We start from the raw sequence: 18,233 nt of genomic DNA, 5'->3' as shown, positions 1-18,233 counted from the left end.
CCCCCCATCCCCTTTACCCCCTACAATCCTCTCCTCTGCCACTGCTTTGTATTCCACGTGTCAAAAAGTCCATGTCCTCAGGCATCAGCTATATCTTACCTGTTTGGACCTGCTGGGATTCCCTGTCCTCATAATTTTGTTTGGACTTGATGGATGATGGCTGAAATATAGCACTGTCAAATATTCTTGGTATTTATCTCACACCCACACCCACATCCAAGTTTGTTTGGCACTAGAGACTGTATTTTTTATGCGCTTTGAATTGCTTTGCTGCATCTGGGAGGGTTTTTTTCCTTTTTTTTCAGTGGTCTGGAGTAATTCTGCCTTTTTATGGCATCTGCATTATTGTTCCTCTCTCTTTTTCTCTCTCTCTTTCATCGCAGTTTGAATGGCTCCCTACCCAGCAATGTGGAAATCAAGAACAACACCTTGTTCTTCAAGGGCCCTGTGACCTACGACTTGGCTGGGACGTATGTCTGTGACGCTACCAACGGCATCGGGACTCGCACCGGCATCGTGGACGTCAACATCACAGGTAGGCTGATTAAGCTGGTCATTTCTCTCTCTCCAGTAACTCTGGCATGGCCTGATCAGTGCAGTAGCCCTCTAAAAATTCAGTCAGAAAGGATCAGACCCCCTTCTGCCCAAATAAACACAGCTATCAGTGCACATGCACATACCAGGTGATTGCAGCAGATCGCCTGCGTAGTTTCAATGTGGATCCAGCTTGCCTTAGTTGTGGGGCACCCTGCTGAACAGTATGGCAGGTTGGGTGAAAAAAAAAATCCTCTCTGTTTGTGTATCAGACTTTCACACACTGTGAGAACCACCGCCCCCCTCCCGACCTGCCCTGTTACACATCCAAGCACATGTGTGGGAGCAACATAAAGCAGGTCTATTATCAGTGCCTAAAATAACATCAAGGAAATTGGGGGTTTGAGGTGAGGGTACTGTATTGATCATAGTTTGCTTGCATCATGCTCACATCTCTCTGAGCTCTGTGCTAGTTCTTTTGTCTCCTCTTCTTCTTCTTCTTGTCTTCTGGGGAAAACAAAATGCTGAACAAAACTGATTCAGTTTCCTTGTATTCCACATAATTGTTGGCACACACGCACTGTGGTTCCTCTGGGTTCTTATCCATAGGAGACGATATTATGCCCTCAAAGCCCCAACTGCAATATATGCCAGATCTGACCTTGCTAGACAGACTACAAATGTGGAGATCATCTATTATTGCTACCAGCTGTGTGCGTGTGGTATTGGGAGACTGTCACAGTTTTGCTCTGGTCAGACTGGAAAGTCTTTTCCCCTTTGCTCTCTGCGCTGTTTGGTTTCTGGGAAGCCGAGGTGTTCTAACTTGCATTGCTTTGCATGTTGACTCATGTTGTGTCTCTGGAAACGCTCTGCTTGGTGTGAAGTGAACAGCTGCGCCTTACAGTATCATTGCATACCTTTTTTTTTTCTGTTTCCTCTCTTTCAGTGTGTTATTCTCTGCTGGTAAGGGTAAGGCTAAGACAAAGAAGCTTTGTAGGATGTTGTGTGATGTCATTACCTGCATTGTGAGGAGTTGCCCTCCCAAAGCAGATGGGCTAGTAGCGTTATAATAGAGGTTTCAAAGGAGTCGGAACAGGCCTTTCTTATCAAACAGAAGATGAGGAAGTAATCTGCTGTTAGGAAATCGCTGTGCACCAGCTTGTATTGAGTAACTGGGTTCCAAGGAGATATACTGTTTGGCATAAAGTACTGTACCCCCTTTTGGAAAGGCAAAACAAAGGCACCAAAGTAATTTTCTATTTCTTCTTTTTCATTGATTGCTTAAATTAACAAACCACATTGCTATTGTCCCAGTAGTCTTTCTGTTTATTCTCATCATTTGTCTATATAATTGTATCGAGTGAGTGAGGTGAACAATGCGTGGGTACACGATGTGAGTGCGTTCGCTTTCAGGTCGCCTCCGTGCAAAATTGGAATCTAAGCATTCTGCTTTGTTTTTGTCTTTGAACCTTTTGAGTTTTGAAGAAGTTTGCACTGTGCTCAGTAGCAGGTTAGAGGAAGCAAAATGACTAATTCCGAGGCTGTGAAAATACATTTGGTTCTCAGTAGTAGGTCATTGTTCCTTTCTGTCACTCTGCATGTTTACAAATAATGAATGTGCTTCATTATTACAGTTATTACATATAATTATGCATTAAAACTAATTATTGAATTTTTTCTACTTGACAGTTAGATTGTCACTTGATATTTGTAGCTTTAATAACTGCCGTCAAAGAAAAACTATATTATCAAAGATTAAATGCCACAAAGCACCCAGTGGTCTGTTTGCCGTCTCTGTAGTAACACACTGGCTGAATATATTGTTGTTCTGTACTATTTGATGGCAAAAGTTCCCGATTTCTTTTAAGGATATATTCTCAAAGGGTACCACACAAGTCTTAAAAGCATGTTGCCAGTTCCCATAGTAACAGTTACAAGTTAAAGGGAGAACAGCCAGATTCCCCCTGCGAAAGCACAGTTCAGAGCCTCAGCTCTGACATGAAGCCCCATCAAATTACACAATGCCTTATAAGCAACTCAGGTTGATTTGAAGCATTAATGCAGTTTCCTGCTTTAGGATGCACACAAAGGGCGACAGAGGCGGTCTCGTCCCCGTGTCTCGTACACTAGCAACATGGATATCTTGCAGTGGTGTGATGCATCTGCTTATGCGCTCTTTGCTGATGATGTGAAATTGATAGCATTCCCATGATAGTGTGTACTTTGTCACCAGAAACTCTGAGTTCAGTTAAGATAGTTCAGTTCGGTTCAGGAGACATTTGTGACTGCAGATCTGCACGGCTGACATGACTGAAAAGACCTTTACATGGGAACTTCAGGGTGTTCGCAACATTTCCTATTGACTTTTCTGAAGTGCTCTTTGCTGCCTTGACATTGGCGGTGCATAATGACCCAGTGGCGCTGGTGTAAGAAGTGTGCTGATGCTTCATTAACTTCAAAAAGCATCTTTGTGCTTTGCAACTTCAAAGAGGTCTGGCTGAGACATAGCAGGTGAGAGAGCCCACTGCTGGCTGCTGTTCATGGCTGCACCATTAGGCCTCAGTAACCCTAGCTAAGTGTACTGTGCTGAAAAGGACCAAACCACTATCTTCGGCACATTTGTTCAGAACATCATATAGCTGCTAGAGCTGCCAGATTTTTTTGACCAGTGAAAACACAAAATAATAATTTATTTCCCTTGTTAAAAGCCCATTTTAATGGTCTTTGAACATGGAGACTCCCAGGAGAGTTTTGTGTTACTAGAGTCAATAAATCATCATTGTTCCTGGTCTTTTTGTCCTTTAATAAACTCTATCATTGACAAATATGACACCCAAGCAATCTTGTCACTATTATACATAATTTTGTCCATAGAAAGATTTATCCATATGCATACGTTTGTTTGTTTTTTTCTGTTTTCAAGTTCACTTATAGATTGCCACCATAATATTCACCTGCTGTGGCGACAACCTTGCTTGATGTCAGGAAGATAAAACGTCCATGACGTCTCATTTGTATAGCAGAAAAGCTATTTTCCCACAGTGGAATGCAGCACACGTGGGGGATTTTAAGAAAGTGTGTTTTAATCAAACTACTCAGTTTTCATGGACAGATTGGTAACTGCATAGCTGTCACCTATGCAGATAGCAGGGCCACAGAGCACCTTGTTTCAATTAGTTCTGGGATAGTGTTTGCTGCGGAGATGGCATCGACTATGGTCGAGTCACATGGGCTAAAATGGCTTTCTCCAAGGACATGTGTTCTGGAGAAATGGTGTCACTTGTCAGAATCTAATGAAGCACTCTCCTGGTTTAATCAATCCTCGCTCTCAGAAAAAGAGGTGGAAAGGAAGTCTAGGGGAAAAGGAAGAGAGGGAGGGGGAGGGATCTATAGCGAGGGAGATGAGTTTCATGTAATGGGCCTCTTCTTAGCAAATACCTCACTCATTTACATGCAGTTCAGAAATCTCCTGAGAGAAAGTTGACAAGTCGTCAGATCTGATTAATCAGCTAATTACCAACGGGTATCAGAGGCCGTGTTAAAAAATAGAGACAATTAAACAGCCTCACAATGTAAGTTATTTTGATGAATCCTTCTCAGCAGCCTTTAACTGTCTAATAGGAATGTCACTCAAGCAGTCACCCCTGTAAAATATTGCAGCTGAGAAAGCCACAGGAATAATGCGGTTAAACCTCAAAGATCCTCCCCAACTTAAGAGAGACAGAATCAGTCTTTCATTAAGATAATCAGCTTTTCCACCATCAGACTCTGTTTTTGTGCTTGGAACAAATCAATGCTGCCATCTTAAATTTCTTCCTAGAGCTTAATAAGTTCTGATGAATGGCTGTTTTGCAAGGATGGCCTTACAATTATGTCATTATCACCCCTGAGAAAGGATATGTGTGGTTTTATTCTTGGCAGCGCACAGTTTTGTGACATGTGGGAAAATTAGCTTCAGTGAGGGGGAAGTGCATTTGTTTACTCATTTTAACCTTGACTCACCCACACACCAGCACTCGTCTTTGAGAGATAGGGGCCAGAGTGAGTCAAAGACGTTGCATTATTCCAGCCATATTAGCAGGATCAGCTATGAATGATGATATCAGATCAGCTAGGGGTCAGCTAGTATGTGAACCTTTGGATGATTCCCCTTACAGCTTAGCAGCGCTAACTTTCATCTTCCTTTGTCAGAGCTGTGGCAGAGAGCTGCTTTAGAGAGCAGAGGTGCAGTCAGCTTTGCCACAGGGCTTTACCAGTTGGGTTAAACTGGATGGAGTGACAGCGTTCTCATCAATTTAGCAAGAAAGCGTGAGGATGGATCCTTCTGTAAGCACAGTCAACCGGTGCCAACATCTGTTCACGCTTCCCTGAACACGCAATAGTTGGCTGCCATGTGAGAAAATGAAGTTTAGAAAGAAGAGGTGGGGGAGAAATCCTAGTCATGTGCCAAAATTATTTGAATAAAAAAAAAAAAAAAGTTAGACATGTATAGGTAATGTATTTATGTCACTGAAGGAGAAATTTGAGTTCGTCTGTCTGATTTTTAAAATTTATTTCCAGCCAGACAGCATCGGGGAAGTGAAAGAGGAAGAGAGGGCATGAAACTGTTTACAGGCCTTTATGTAACAGCCTGTGTCAACTTCTAGTGTTCACTGGTTGTCACTTCTTCTTTCCTTCTAGTCCTACAACACTATAATGTGCAAAGACAGTAACACACAGTGATAGTGAGAGAAGGTGACATTGATTTAAGAAAAAAAAGGCCTATGTGGTTTTTTATTTACATTTCTTCTTCACCGGAAGCAAATGAGGTTATTGTCAGGAGAATTCAGTATGCCTATATAATGATTGTGAATGCTTACCCGCCAGGTTGGCAGGAAAGCAGCAGCGGGTAATGGGAAATAGCACAGGGAGCTTCCTCAGCATAAATTTAAATTACTGACAAGAAGATGCTATCTGAGCTGACATTAGATCTTTTAATTGCCTTAAATATTATCACGACTCTAACTGGTTGTGAAACACACCCTTAAAAATGTACTTAACTTCACTAGTCTAGATTGTTGCAAGATATTTTTTCTAAAATTTGATCTCTCAATTTTTTTTTTCCGCATAGGAAATTAACAGCTCAGGATTTAACATCCGGATTTAAAAAACAAGAAAAGAAAGAAAGAAAAAGATTAAAAAATTTTAATCACTCCTATTGGATTAAAAGTCTACTAAAACCTTATTGATTCTTCACTGTTATATTCCAGTTTCCATTACTGAAAGAGTCTTTGTAACAAAATATACCAAAAATAATCTTAAACTCACTTCAGTGACTTTGGGAAGATTTCAGCTTACATGTGTATTATTTAAAATACTTTACTGTCTCCGCATAACAGTAAATTCCAGTAGATAATGTAGTTTATTTTTAGCAGCTGTGAAACAGACATGGCGGTCAGTCCATTGCTGCAGGATCTGTTGGTTTTCTCAATGTGATAATGTGGCGATCGGTCAGTGTAATAAAACTTGCGAGACTACGGCAAGAACATCCTTGAATAAAACAAGTAATGCACCATATATTACTGACATCTAACAGCAGTGCCGCTACGTGCAGCCATTTGTCTCTTTCTTTTCTCTGACAGAGACAAGAGACATTATGATGTCAGCTTTGCAAAGGCTCCTCTAGCTATGTGAAATTTGTTTGTCTTCGCCTGTCATGGTGGAGTCTGTCTCAATCTGTGCGCTATAGCACATTGCGCTTCTCACATCGCCGCCTGCATTATTCATAGATTCAAAGGCCACATGTGTATATCCTGTATATTATTACACTGTCACTTCAAGCAGATGCAGGTTAAGGGAGCATTTTGAGGATCTTGGTCTTCTGCTCCCTTTGCTAGCTTGTTATCACCCTTGAACTTCCTGCTTCTGCAAACCTACAAGGGTTTTGGTGTGCAGGCTGACAGAGTGACTTCTAGCCCCCACGTTCTCACTGCGGGGAGGGGGAGTTGCTCTTTGCTCAGATCCTGCCAAGATCACACCTCATTATCCAAATGAGACATTAGCATGGCCCGTTCCCTCGCTTGCACAGCATAGGCCGCCCCATAAAGTCTCTTCTGTGTTCTGTGCTGTGCCAGGGGAAAGCACTGAGGGGGAAGATATTGTGGCTGCAGCTCATTTTGCATAAAATGGAGGAGGGAAGTGCTCACTGTGTAAAAAGAGTCTTTTTTTTATATTTGGAGAAGAAGAGATAACCCGGCTGGAGATGTGAAATGCAAATGTCACCAGGGGAGAGCATGTGAGAGCAGAGCAGCTGAGATCGTAGTGATTTATCTTAACATTTGTTTCTGCATGGCTTGCTGTTTCTGCTCTCCGGAGGATATGCAGAGGAGAGGGATGTGGCAGACAGATGGAGCAGGGGGATTGGCTGAGCCCCTTCGGCCCAGCTCACCTCCTCTGTCCTCCTCCTCCCTGTCCACCCATGTGGTGTTGGATCTGTCACGCCTCCATGAGAGCCTGATGAAGTAGGTCAGACGCTGTCCCGGGGTCTGACCACTGGCTCCGAAGCTGCTGCTGCTGCTGTTGGTGATGCTTTGTGGTGACTCACTCATTACGCTCAAAAATAACAACAGGGGGAGAAAATAAAAGGGGGGGGGACAGAGAAAAAGCACAGGGTAGGATGGTGTGGTAAACAAACAGCTCGCTGACCTCTTGCTGACTTAATACGTGCTAACATGCAGATTTGTTTGCTGCATGTCTGCTGACCCAATAACTCAGCTGCACATCACTTTGACTAAGCACTGCAGCCGCAGATGCAAATGCATTAATAATGTTACCTGCGTAAACATGATTTTTTTAAAAGAGTTGCATTGGCATTTAGATGCTGGTGTAAATATTCATTGCTCATTAAGGGTGCATTAAAAATGATTATTGCCCCGTAGCGCAAAATGACGGATATTATACTTGCAAGAGGACCAGCTTGCTTTCTGAAATGTTCTGGCGCGCCAGTATTTTCCTGTACTTTCAAATGCGACCTTCATGTCGGATTACTGTTATAATAGTCATAACAATGGCGGCTTTGTTTATTTCAACTACAAATAACCATATATGAAAGCAGAGAGTCGGTGGTGTGAATTCTTGGTCTCAGTCAGAGATGACACGCTGTTTCTGCTGAGAGGAGATGAAAACAAGAAACAGTCGCTGTTTTTCTGACTCGATGGTCCTGCAAGTTGCTGCATGTTCACACGTTGAGGCTACAGATGATGTCACCCGTGTTTTGATTCCAGTAGTTTCACAGCATTGTCTCCTCCAGCATATCCCATCCTTCTAACCCACTGGTTTTATGACAGGGAATTGGATTTGAATTTGTGGGAAGCTTTTAATGGCACAAGTGAGGTGAGCTTGTGTCTCCGAAGTCAGTGGAAGCAAAAACAATCTATAGTGACAAACGGGAAGAAATGGCAGCTATTGGGAGGGAATATCTGATAGGCTGAAAAAGAGATTTGCCCCAGCCGCAACTCTCAAAGCAGCATGTTAAATTCCTGTCAGTGATGAGCTTTTATTCGTCGTGGCAGCATCACATTTCCATGACTTCAAAACCACTGGCAAATTCAGACAAGAGAGGTGATGAGGATCTGTTAAATCAGTGAATTAATGTGTCTTCTCTGATTGTGCCCTTCCTCACTCACTCACTCGCTCATTATGCCATTCTTTATTTTGTGTTGTCACTCCTCAAGCTCTTAAGGCGTTTGCTCAATCGTTTTCCTTGTTGCCACTCCTCAACTTCTTAGAGTAGCCCTCTATGTTCTTTTCATCTTTTGTTGTCAGCTGCTTGTTCCTCCTTTAGTCATATTAAAACACCACTCCCAGCGCCACTCTTTGAAAATCCTCTCTCATTTTCCCAGCTTCTTTCATAACCTTGTCCAAGTGATTGCGCTAAGTCTCAGGAATGTTTTTACCTGTCTCTCCTCCTTTTTTTTCATGTGCAGACATGACTGGAGCACACCCAGTAACAGTATCTGCAGGACGGAGTTATGAAACTGTTTCTCTCACTTTAAAGCCCCCTCTGCTTTCTACAATCATTTCCCGCACTATCTCCGAGCATCTGCTGCTTCTACATTGAAATGCAAACCCCTGCTCAGAATACATGTTGTTTTCTGAAGCCACAAATCATTTTTATTACAAAATATATATGCATGTATATTATATATACACAGCATTTATTCATTTTTTTTCTTAAGTCTCACTTGTGTTTTGCACAAATGACTCAGATGAGAAGCTCTCATTGCGTTGTGAAGAAAACATATTGTGTCACTTGGGTATTTGGAGGTAGTAAATCATCCACTTGATCATGTCAGATGTGAGGGTTCAGAGTGGTATGAATAACCCAATACGAAATGGCATTGTTGTTAGAGTAGCTGTAAGATTTCCTGTTATTTTTTCCCCCCTGTATAAATCTATCGTGCCTCTGGATTGAATTATAGTCTTTCACAGCACATCCTTCCACCTATTAATCTCAATACTACATTTTATTCGTTGCAACGAAAAGTTCCCCCACTATCTGCATTTTTCCTCACGGGTGTTAATAGACATTGCCTTTTACAGCGTGGAACAGTATCAGGGCCATTGTTGTGCTGCTGAGGTCTTTTTTGATCTGTCCATTGGCGGGTAATGCCGGCAGTGAAGGCGCGCTAGTGAAACGCCTCCTCATTTTTCTGTGCTGTCAAACACCTACATAACCCAGCCATTCATTTCATTTATTTTTGGATTATATAAGGTGATTAGCTTGCACCCTAGCTGCTCTAATTTAACATAAATTCACAGAGTCCGTGAACTAGACAAAGCTGCTGTGCTGGAGATATGTTCACGTATGCACATGGCTGGTGGTGTGATTTCACAGAGGGATAAGCACAGAGAGGAAATGCGCTGGGTAACATGGTGAGAGCAGACAGTCCTCTTTGCCAACACGGCGTTTTAAGTTGCAAAATAGAAGCAGTGTTCCTGTACTGCACTCAGTGATTTGATGAGCAATTTCTGGTCTTTCTGAGTTCCTCTCTCTCCCTTAAAGTGCCCCAAACACAGAGCTGAAGCTATCTAAAAACATCAGTAGTCCTCCTTCCATTGCCGCTCCAGTAAAACAACTTAATACCTCCTTTCGAAAACGCAATTTGTTGTTTTTGGTGCAGCAGCTTGCAAAGCTTCCTCCAGGCTGGATACACCAGCCTAAAACCCACAAAAAATACCTGGAGGTTTACAACCTCTTTCGTGTCTGTGCTTTTTTTTTTTTTTTAAATGAACACTTGTACAGTTATTAGTGTTGACATTCACATTCGGCAAATACGAGTGTCAGAGGTAGCTTCGCTTGATGCTTTATAGCAATGAAGATGGCAGGGATCACCTTCTTTCACTGCTGCTATTCTGCAATTTAAATGCTCTGTCCTTATGTTTTTCACCTCTTTAAATGATGGTAAATATGGAGTCTTGGCAACCTTTGAAATGCAGTACAATAATCTCCCTAATTAAGATTGAATAAGGGGACTGATGAGAGCAAAAACAGATCCTAGTTACAGACGAGGGCAGTGAAGGGGAGAAGAGAGGATTACAGGAGAATATTTTTCCTTTTCTCTTTGCCCCTTCAATCCTCTGGATTTTCACCCGTCTTTGGACTTGGTGAGAGGAAGTGTTCTCTAGCAGGGGTGACCTGGCTCTGCTCTCTCATTGATGTGTGTAATGAAGGCCTGTGTCTGAATAATCCCATTAGGTGGTCAGATTAAAACCTGAGCTGATATTTGAGACTGTGCCCGGCACGGCTATAGAAATTGGAGAGCTTTGCTGTCGGCCCTTGGAGAAAGGGTCCAGATGAAGAGCGGCTACGGAGAGCGACCGTGTTTGGGAGGTCTCGTCTGTAGACTGATAAAGTGCCATTGTAATTAAAGCAGAGCGGAAGGCTTTAGTAGCTTCCTAACTTCACTCACTACCATCATTTTATACTTGAATTAGGTTTGAGATTCATCATTTCCAGTAAAGAGCATTTCTCACCATGTGTAATGGCTTTGATTCACCCGTTAAGGGCAATAATTTGAAAAAGATTTTCTGCTTAAGTGGGAAATTTGTCTTTTTTGTGTTGCTTGATGAGGATGGCTTAGATTTGCTGTTATTGCAGTGGTGTTCTGATTCACCTCTATCCGACTTACTGATTACGCGTGGGGATAATTTATCTCCAAGGAACATTTAGGATTGCTCAACATAAACCTTCATTTTTGTTCAATTATCACCCATTACTTGTAAATGAGCTTCAAATTTCAGAAAGACACTTTGCCCATGCATATTTTCCCCACCCCTGTTAGATCAACACACATACAATTCTGATCTCGGTTGTTGCCTTTAAAACCTTTAATAAGCACCATAAATCATTTGTGTGCATGTTGTACAGACTACAGCTGAAATTCAGTCGTAAAAATGTCATAAAATAAGAAACGCATCCTTTTTCTTTTCGAATACAGCTAACGTATTTAGTGTTATCAGTGTGTGTTACATTATCATGTGCCTAATGGGCGTGTAATTAAGCAGTAAGACTGGAAAGACAGTATCAGAAGGAAATGAAAAAGCAGCATGTATTTCACCTATATTGCTTTTCCCTGCCTTTTTTCGGACTTTACATACAATTCTCTGGTTTGCTCCGTGTGAACAGGAAGCTCATTCCTTTGTTTCTCACAGTCTCGTATTCCCTTCTTCCAGGCCTTTCCCACACCATTTGTTTAGTAGATGGTGTAACTGTGTTGTATCCCCCTACCTTTCTGTTGAGGATTCAGTGTTCACCATTGAAGTTAAATGTGCTTCTGCTCTGCCGGTTTACCTAAGCACTACCTATGCGCCTCAAGGCTTTGATCACATTTCAGATAAAAAGTCCCTCTTGTCTGTGTGCTCTAAGGAGCTTTGCACAGTTTGTAGTTTCAAGTGAAGATGTACACATACGGGACAGCACTTTCATGTTAGTTTTACTGTATGCTGCACCCACATTTGACTCAAAAGTAGTCCTTTTGTTCTGTGTTTTTTTTGTTTTGTTTTGTTTTTTCCTGTATGTACGCTGTGCACTCTCTAAATGGTGGACTGAACACAGCGCCTCATTTTAGTGATGCTATGGACATGGCAGTTGGGAATTTGAATTTTGAATGTCAGTATAGAGTCAACATATTCCTTTGGCTTTTGCAAGGTGAAATCGCAGCCTTCATACTCTAGCATCTTTGTCATTATCTCTCACAGGCCATTAGTCATATTCGCTCTGTTCTAGATTGGAGAACACCGAGGCTTATGATAATTTTCTCTCTTTTCCTCCTCTCTCTGTAGTCAATAATATATATTTTTCATGGAGGCATATGCTATTTTTTGCCGTGTGCTCCTCTGCTTGAATGGAAGAGCTTCGTGTTTATCAGCTCTCTAAGTGCATCATGGCTGTGTATGCTTGGCTGCTGATAATCATCTCTGGCAGTGCTCTTTCATTTCATTACCACGATGCTGGTGATCAAAATGTCTTGTTTTAATTATTTATGCTGGACTGTACTGCAGTATATCGTTGAATATGTTTACTTTGACTTGTAAGTAAAACTTGTTAACTGAAGAGCCATATCAATTATAAACCCATCTCCGAAATGTTAGGATGCTGTTTAAAGTAAGAATAAAAACAGAATGATTTGCAAGTAGCGCAGTGCCTATGTTCATCAGGAACAGTACAATACCAATGTGCTGGGGACAGGTCTGGACAGCAGATAAGCCAGTAGACTCCTTACAGAGACATGTCTTAAAAAGACAAAAGAAAAAAAAGAAGTAGTGCATGTAGGACCACCTAGTTATCACAATGACGCATTTTAGACCATGCACTGCTCCACCCTGGTTGCCTTTCTGCTGTTTAACTCAAAGAATACGATTCTTAAAAATGAGCAGACATTTTCAACATTTGAAATGTTGTATTTGTACCACTTTCAATTGAATATAGGCTTTAAATCACTTGCAAATCATTTCATTCTCTTTTCATTTTACACAGCATCCCAGCTTCTCTGGAAATGGGGTTGTAATTCCTTCACTGTTTGCCTATTAAATTGTTTAATTTTCCTCCGCCTTCTAATCAGAGAAGAAATGATGGTTAATGCATGCTGACAAAGCTTCATTTACTTTAATGTCTTCAGTCATTTTACTCTTTGATGGTGTTCTGTGGTGGACTGGCTGGTTTTTTCATTATTTCTGCGTCTAAAACTGCATGTGGCTGTAGCTGAGCTTTTACGATATGTCACTAAAGACTACTGTTGGGCTGGGAGGGGGTGTTGTCGTGGGGCCAGGGGTCCTTCCCTTTCCCCTTTGCTTTTCCGTCCTTGTCTCCCTTACTCCATCTTTCCTAAAAAAAAAAAAAAAAAAAAATGCACCTGCACAAACGCACCTCTTCCCACCAGAGCACTGACACACTCCCTTCCATCTGTGTTTTCCTACCCAGAAATTCCTGTCCCCACCTACGGTGGCACCACACATGTCCCACAGGAGCAACACAATGCAGGTGTCGCCATCGGGGGTGCTGTGGGGGGTGTTGCCCTCTTGGGTCTGGCGGCCATACTGCTCTTCATATTCCTGCGCCGCCGCCAGCGCACCTTCAAGGGAGACTACAGCACCAAGAAACATGTGTTCGGAAATGGGTACAGCAAGGCTGGTGGGCTGCCTACCCACCCCCCCATCCCTAAGAACTTGCAGTACCCGGACGACTCGGACGAAGAGAAGAAACCCGCCCAGATTGGTACCACTGGAGGGTTTGAGGCAGGCGACCGTGATTTCGATGCTGAATCAGACCTGAAGAGGCCCTATTTCACTGTGGATGAAGGAGAGAGCCGAGATTACGATGAGCGGACTCTGGCTTTCCAGTATGAGCCTGAATCTGAAATAGCCGATGATATGATCTCTCAAACCGATGGTTCTGTCATTTCTAAGAAAGAATGGTATGTGTAGTGGCATGCAACAACCAAACCAAACAACCCTTTGTCCCCCACCTCCATTCCACCTCACCCTTCACCTCCATCACGACCCCCACCCTCCCATTTATCAAACTGCACTATCATAGTCCCTCTTTTGGTCACCCTAATATCCCGCCCCCTTTCACATCTGACCCCATCCAACTAATATCAACTAGAAAATCAAGTGTCTATTTAAAGTGCTAGCAACATCAACTTCTCAGCATTGGTATCAGTACCATCAGGTGAATGGGCAAAGTGTACAAACGAAGGTATGTAGATGGACACACTGTTGCTGACATACAAGGTCGGTGTGGTGATTGGTCGATTAATCCTGGTGTATTCTTCATTTCGTGTATTTTTTCATATTATAAATGTGTTAAATGTATAAAAAGAGACAGCAGGTTGAGGTTTTGCTGAGCACATTTGTGAAAGTCCTACACTGGATGTTCAGTTTGTTTTCTTTTTCTTTCTACATTAGCATTGCAGTTTTGTTATTGTTTTTATAAATGTCTTTTTGTATGATTTTTAAGTGACCAGAGAACTGAGAGTTAAGTGTCTAACATAATTACAGGTGGAGTTCTACGTGTGTGTAGTTTTGTGGTCAAATGTTTCAGAGAAATTGGGGGGGGGGAAATGGGATACATACTGTTTCTCAGTGGGGTTAGCGTTACTAATTTTTATATATTCACAGCATTAAAACACATATGTTAATGCTGTTTTCCAAAGGTGTGGCTAGCATTTCTTGACCCCCTGTGTTTATGTGCTCGACTTGTTTCTTTACCGAGAGGAAGTCAGTCTACTGAGCCATATGGACATGGCAGTAACATATAAATATCCAGTATGCTTTTTTTTTTTTTTATTAATTTCAAGCGTTAGTGCCCTTATTGTTGCAGCAGTATAGCCGAGGAGAGAAGGGCTGCAATTGTATCATACAAAACAGTTTCTACTTTTCAGTGGTGCATCACAGTCATGTCCAAAAGACACTTGGTGAGTTTCACAGGGAAATCTTCAAAAATGCTCTGAAATGTCATGATTGTCATTTGACTTGAACAGTTTGACTTGTGTACACAATCTCGAAATCTTACCACTGTAATGAAATGTCTGTCTTTTGCATTTAGCTGTCATAATTATATTTTTTTCTGACCCTCTTTTTTTTTTTCTTCTTCTTTTCAAATGGATGTCAGTCAAAAGTGTCTGAGGAGTTTTCCTGTAACGACTCTGTCTCTCTTTATAATTGTGACTTTACTGAATAGTTGGCTTACATCAACAGCATTTTCTATGAGGAGTCATCCATGGACACAAAGGACACAAATAGGAGAAACTGATGTTTTCATTTCAGTCTGAAGAGAAAACATGCTAACAAGTAAAGGGAATTTAAAATATGGTGGCCCTTCTGAAGTCACCTGCTGCTTTCATGATGCTTTTGTTCATTTTCTTTTGCTTTTTAAGTGACTATCCAGAGATTTTAAGGTGGTTTTAAAATTATAAGAGTTGCTTCCTTAATTTTGGCATCTCAGTCTGCTAATGGGGAATCAATGACTCTGTCTGCAGGCTCTCTATATACTATATCTATATATGTTTTTAAAATCACCGCTAACAAGTGCCAGTGGATGCTAGCATAGCTAATGACTTGTTTCTCTCCTCAGCACAGAGGTTCATTACACAATCAGCAAAATGTATTTGCATCAAAAAAAAAAGCGCAATGTGAAAAATTGGTTATAATGGAAGCATTGGAGGAAATCTATCAATGTAAACGACATATCTGACTGGCTCTGAACAATATAAATACTGTATTAAGCCTTATTTTATGCATGTTTTGTGTGTGGGAGTGGAAGTGCATATGTTGCTATTTTTTTCCTATCAGTTCCAGTGTGCTTATCCTCATTTGCAGCTCAGAAGACTACACTTTGTCGGTGTCGTCAGTATTGACAGAGGTATGAGTTCCTAGGTACACAGTACCCAGCAACAATTTTGCAGTTAACACAAGAAAAGTGTAAAGTATATATAAATATATATAGAATAATAAAAATGAAAAAAATAACATCTCTGTGAGAGCAGTTCCCTCTGCTCGAGATGTGAATGTTTTACAGTCCACGCTTGTCTACTGTATGTTTTTAGATGAGCATGTTAATCATGAACCTCAAACTATATTGTATTTTCAAAACAAATCAGCATCACAGTATGGGGAATTGTTTTTTTTTAAGTCTGTTAGTCTCAATTTAGTTAGTCAGCCTTATTTTCTAAAGCCTTACTTCTTTTCTGTTAAGTGCATCTACTATGGAGTGAGGAGTACAAGGTCTGCCACTGAAGGTTTCAGAGGGGGAAGCTCATTGACAGCAGTGGGGTTGCTACTTTCAATATTCTGAAGCAAAATACAGTTTTATAGTCTTTACTTTATTGTTCACCTGCAGGTGGAGTGCTTTGCTGTAACTTTTGAACTTCACACAGTTTGCATCACAGCATAATAGACACAAACATATCGAAAGCATCCTTTGTTCATGCATTCAGTGCCTGTCAAAGTTAGGAGGCATGGGGTAGTCTAAACAGTTACTGCTCCACCATTCAAGCTATTCATACCCAGAATAATATCGTGGATATTATTAAACTACAATGCAGACCGCAAACCTGTTAAATATAAGACAGCTTATGGTCGCTTGCTTACAGTGAATATTATAGCAGGTATAGAGGAGCTTTAGCAAGGTACAAACAATGTGTGTACACCTGATCTTTAAATCAGCTAATTCTGCACTAATTCTGAGAGTTGAACACCTGAAGAGATCTAACCTTTGCAACTTGGTTGCACGTCGCTGAATTTTCTGAGCACAACATTTGAAACGCTGGTCCAGTTAAGAGAAATTCAACTTGTACTTACAAACATCACCCCCTTTTAAAGCACAATTTTAAGGTTTCATCTGACATCTAACATCAGTTATGTAACCACTGCCACACTTGCTTGTCAGATATGTTGGCATGAGAAAGCCTTTTATTTTGGGGTCAACAGTCTGTATAGTTGTATATGTAAACATTGTCTTCATGTCGTTGGGGTTTTATGAGTTTCTATTTTGTAATACTGACTGTAATTTCATTCCATCCTAATCTCTCTTTTTTTTGTATGTTTCAGTATGTTTCAACATTCCACTGTAAATAATGTACATAAGGTTGAGATTATAGTTGGGATTTATTTCGGGACAGCCGTGTAGGGACCCTGTCATGTAAAATATGCCTATTTTGACCACAAACATGGAGACTCGATGATGGATAGATGATGTTGATGCATAGCTTATTTCCAAAGTCCCACCTAAAAATGCTCCCCTAGTACATTTTTTTAATATGCCAGTAGTGGCTTCACTGTTGGGGGTAATGCATACAGTGTGTCGATGTAATGTTATTAAAAGAAAGTCAAAAGAGAGAAATTGTCTGTATGCAGCCATGTGAATGTATATTTCTGAGGGTGATACAAATACAAAAAACAAAAAAATCTATTGTTCAATTGTGATGACCCAGTGAAGTAACTTGTATTTGTTTTCAGCATTAAATGAGTTCAATAGTCAAAAGCGTTCTGTCCCAGTTCACTGATTGGATAGATGTGTGTTATCTGATTGAATATGGTTTATGTCTGCAGCACATTTCTTATCGCTGTGTATTGATTTTGGTAATTGCAGCTTTTTCCCAGTCGGTTCGACCAGTAATTTATCCTTGTCACCTCATGCCGGTGCTTATTTGGACTTTTTTTTTTTATTATTATTATTATTTTCTTGTGAGCCTTAAATGTAAGACATGATACGTTTGTTCTGTAAATAAATAAGACTACAAATAAATCAAATTTAACAAACATAGACCTTGTTAGTACAATATTTAACAATTTCAAAAAGCACAAATAGTGTCCAGGCTACAGCGGGACAGTTCTCTTTGTACCTTATCGATCTGTTCACAGTCATTGCTGTAGTTCACTGTATTTTTTTTTAACCTTATGAGACAAAGACGACAGATTCAAAGCGTTTTTCAAAGCTACAGTTTCCATATGTGAGTTACTTTAGTATAACGTATGTCTTCATTTTATCTGAAGTTAACACAAGACAGATAAAAGGATACATACAGTATATAATAAGAGCCTTTGATGGTTATAACAGTAGTTTTTGGTATTTTTCTACTTTAATTGGGGAGCAAAAACTGTCAGGCAGATGTTGATTTTGAGTTCAGTGCTTAATGAAGCTACAGTGATATGATGAGAGAGGCCCAGTGTAGAGGCAGACAGATCTGTCTCAGACTGTGGGACTCAAGTGCAGACATCTGCATCGTGCACATTAAGAACAGCCCAGAGTTTGCAGCTGTTGCCATCCATTTGCTAAAAGAGCCCTTTGTAGCCCAAGGGGCTTTGATGGCACATAGGCTTTTAACATGCATGGCCATCTAGTTTTTTCTCCTCCTAATAGAGCCAGGAATGGAATTCTACAGCATATCCTCTATCAAAGTACTTTTTGGATGAAATATGGCTAGATTCCTGTTCTAAAGTATGTTCCTCCTGGGTCATAAATTCAAAAGCGAGTTTGTTAAAGTGTCTTTTACAGTGTGTGATGTCACTCCACTTAACATGGAGTGCAATAAGAGAATACAGATTACTCTAACATATTATGAATGAGAAAATTGAAAAACAATCTGACCGTGCCTGTCATTATTTATGTATTTCATTTTGTCATTAAATCAAGTTCCGAAATGCTTTATATTCAAATT

At 40.8% G+C, this 18,233-nt stretch overlaps 1 protein-coding gene across 10 annotated transcripts in view; it reads left to right on the top strand.

The window, feature by feature from the left end:
* Positions 1-18,233, top strand: part of nectin1b (nectin cell adhesion molecule 1b) — a 156,896-nt gene that overhangs the window by 57,590 nt on the left and 81,073 nt on the right. For 9 of the 10 annotated variants that reach the window (XM_080289059.1, XM_026192903.2, XM_080289058.1 and 6 more), the window contains exon 5: positions 384-535. In XM_080289059.1, the coding sequence (XP_080145185.1) occupies positions 384-535 (152 nt within the window). Of the gene's footprint in view, positions 1-383; positions 536-12,994; positions 17,335-18,233 lie in introns of those variants that run through there. The other variant, XM_026192908.2, reaches the window with a different exon arrangement.

Source organism: Astatotilapia calliptera, chromosome 14 (assembly GCF_964374335.1).
Source record: "Astatotilapia calliptera chromosome 14, fAstCal68.1, whole genome shotgun sequence".
NCBI lineage: Eukaryota > Metazoa > Chordata > Actinopteri > Cichliformes > Cichlidae > Astatotilapia > Astatotilapia calliptera.
This window is presented reverse-complemented; position numbering and strand designations above follow the sequence as displayed.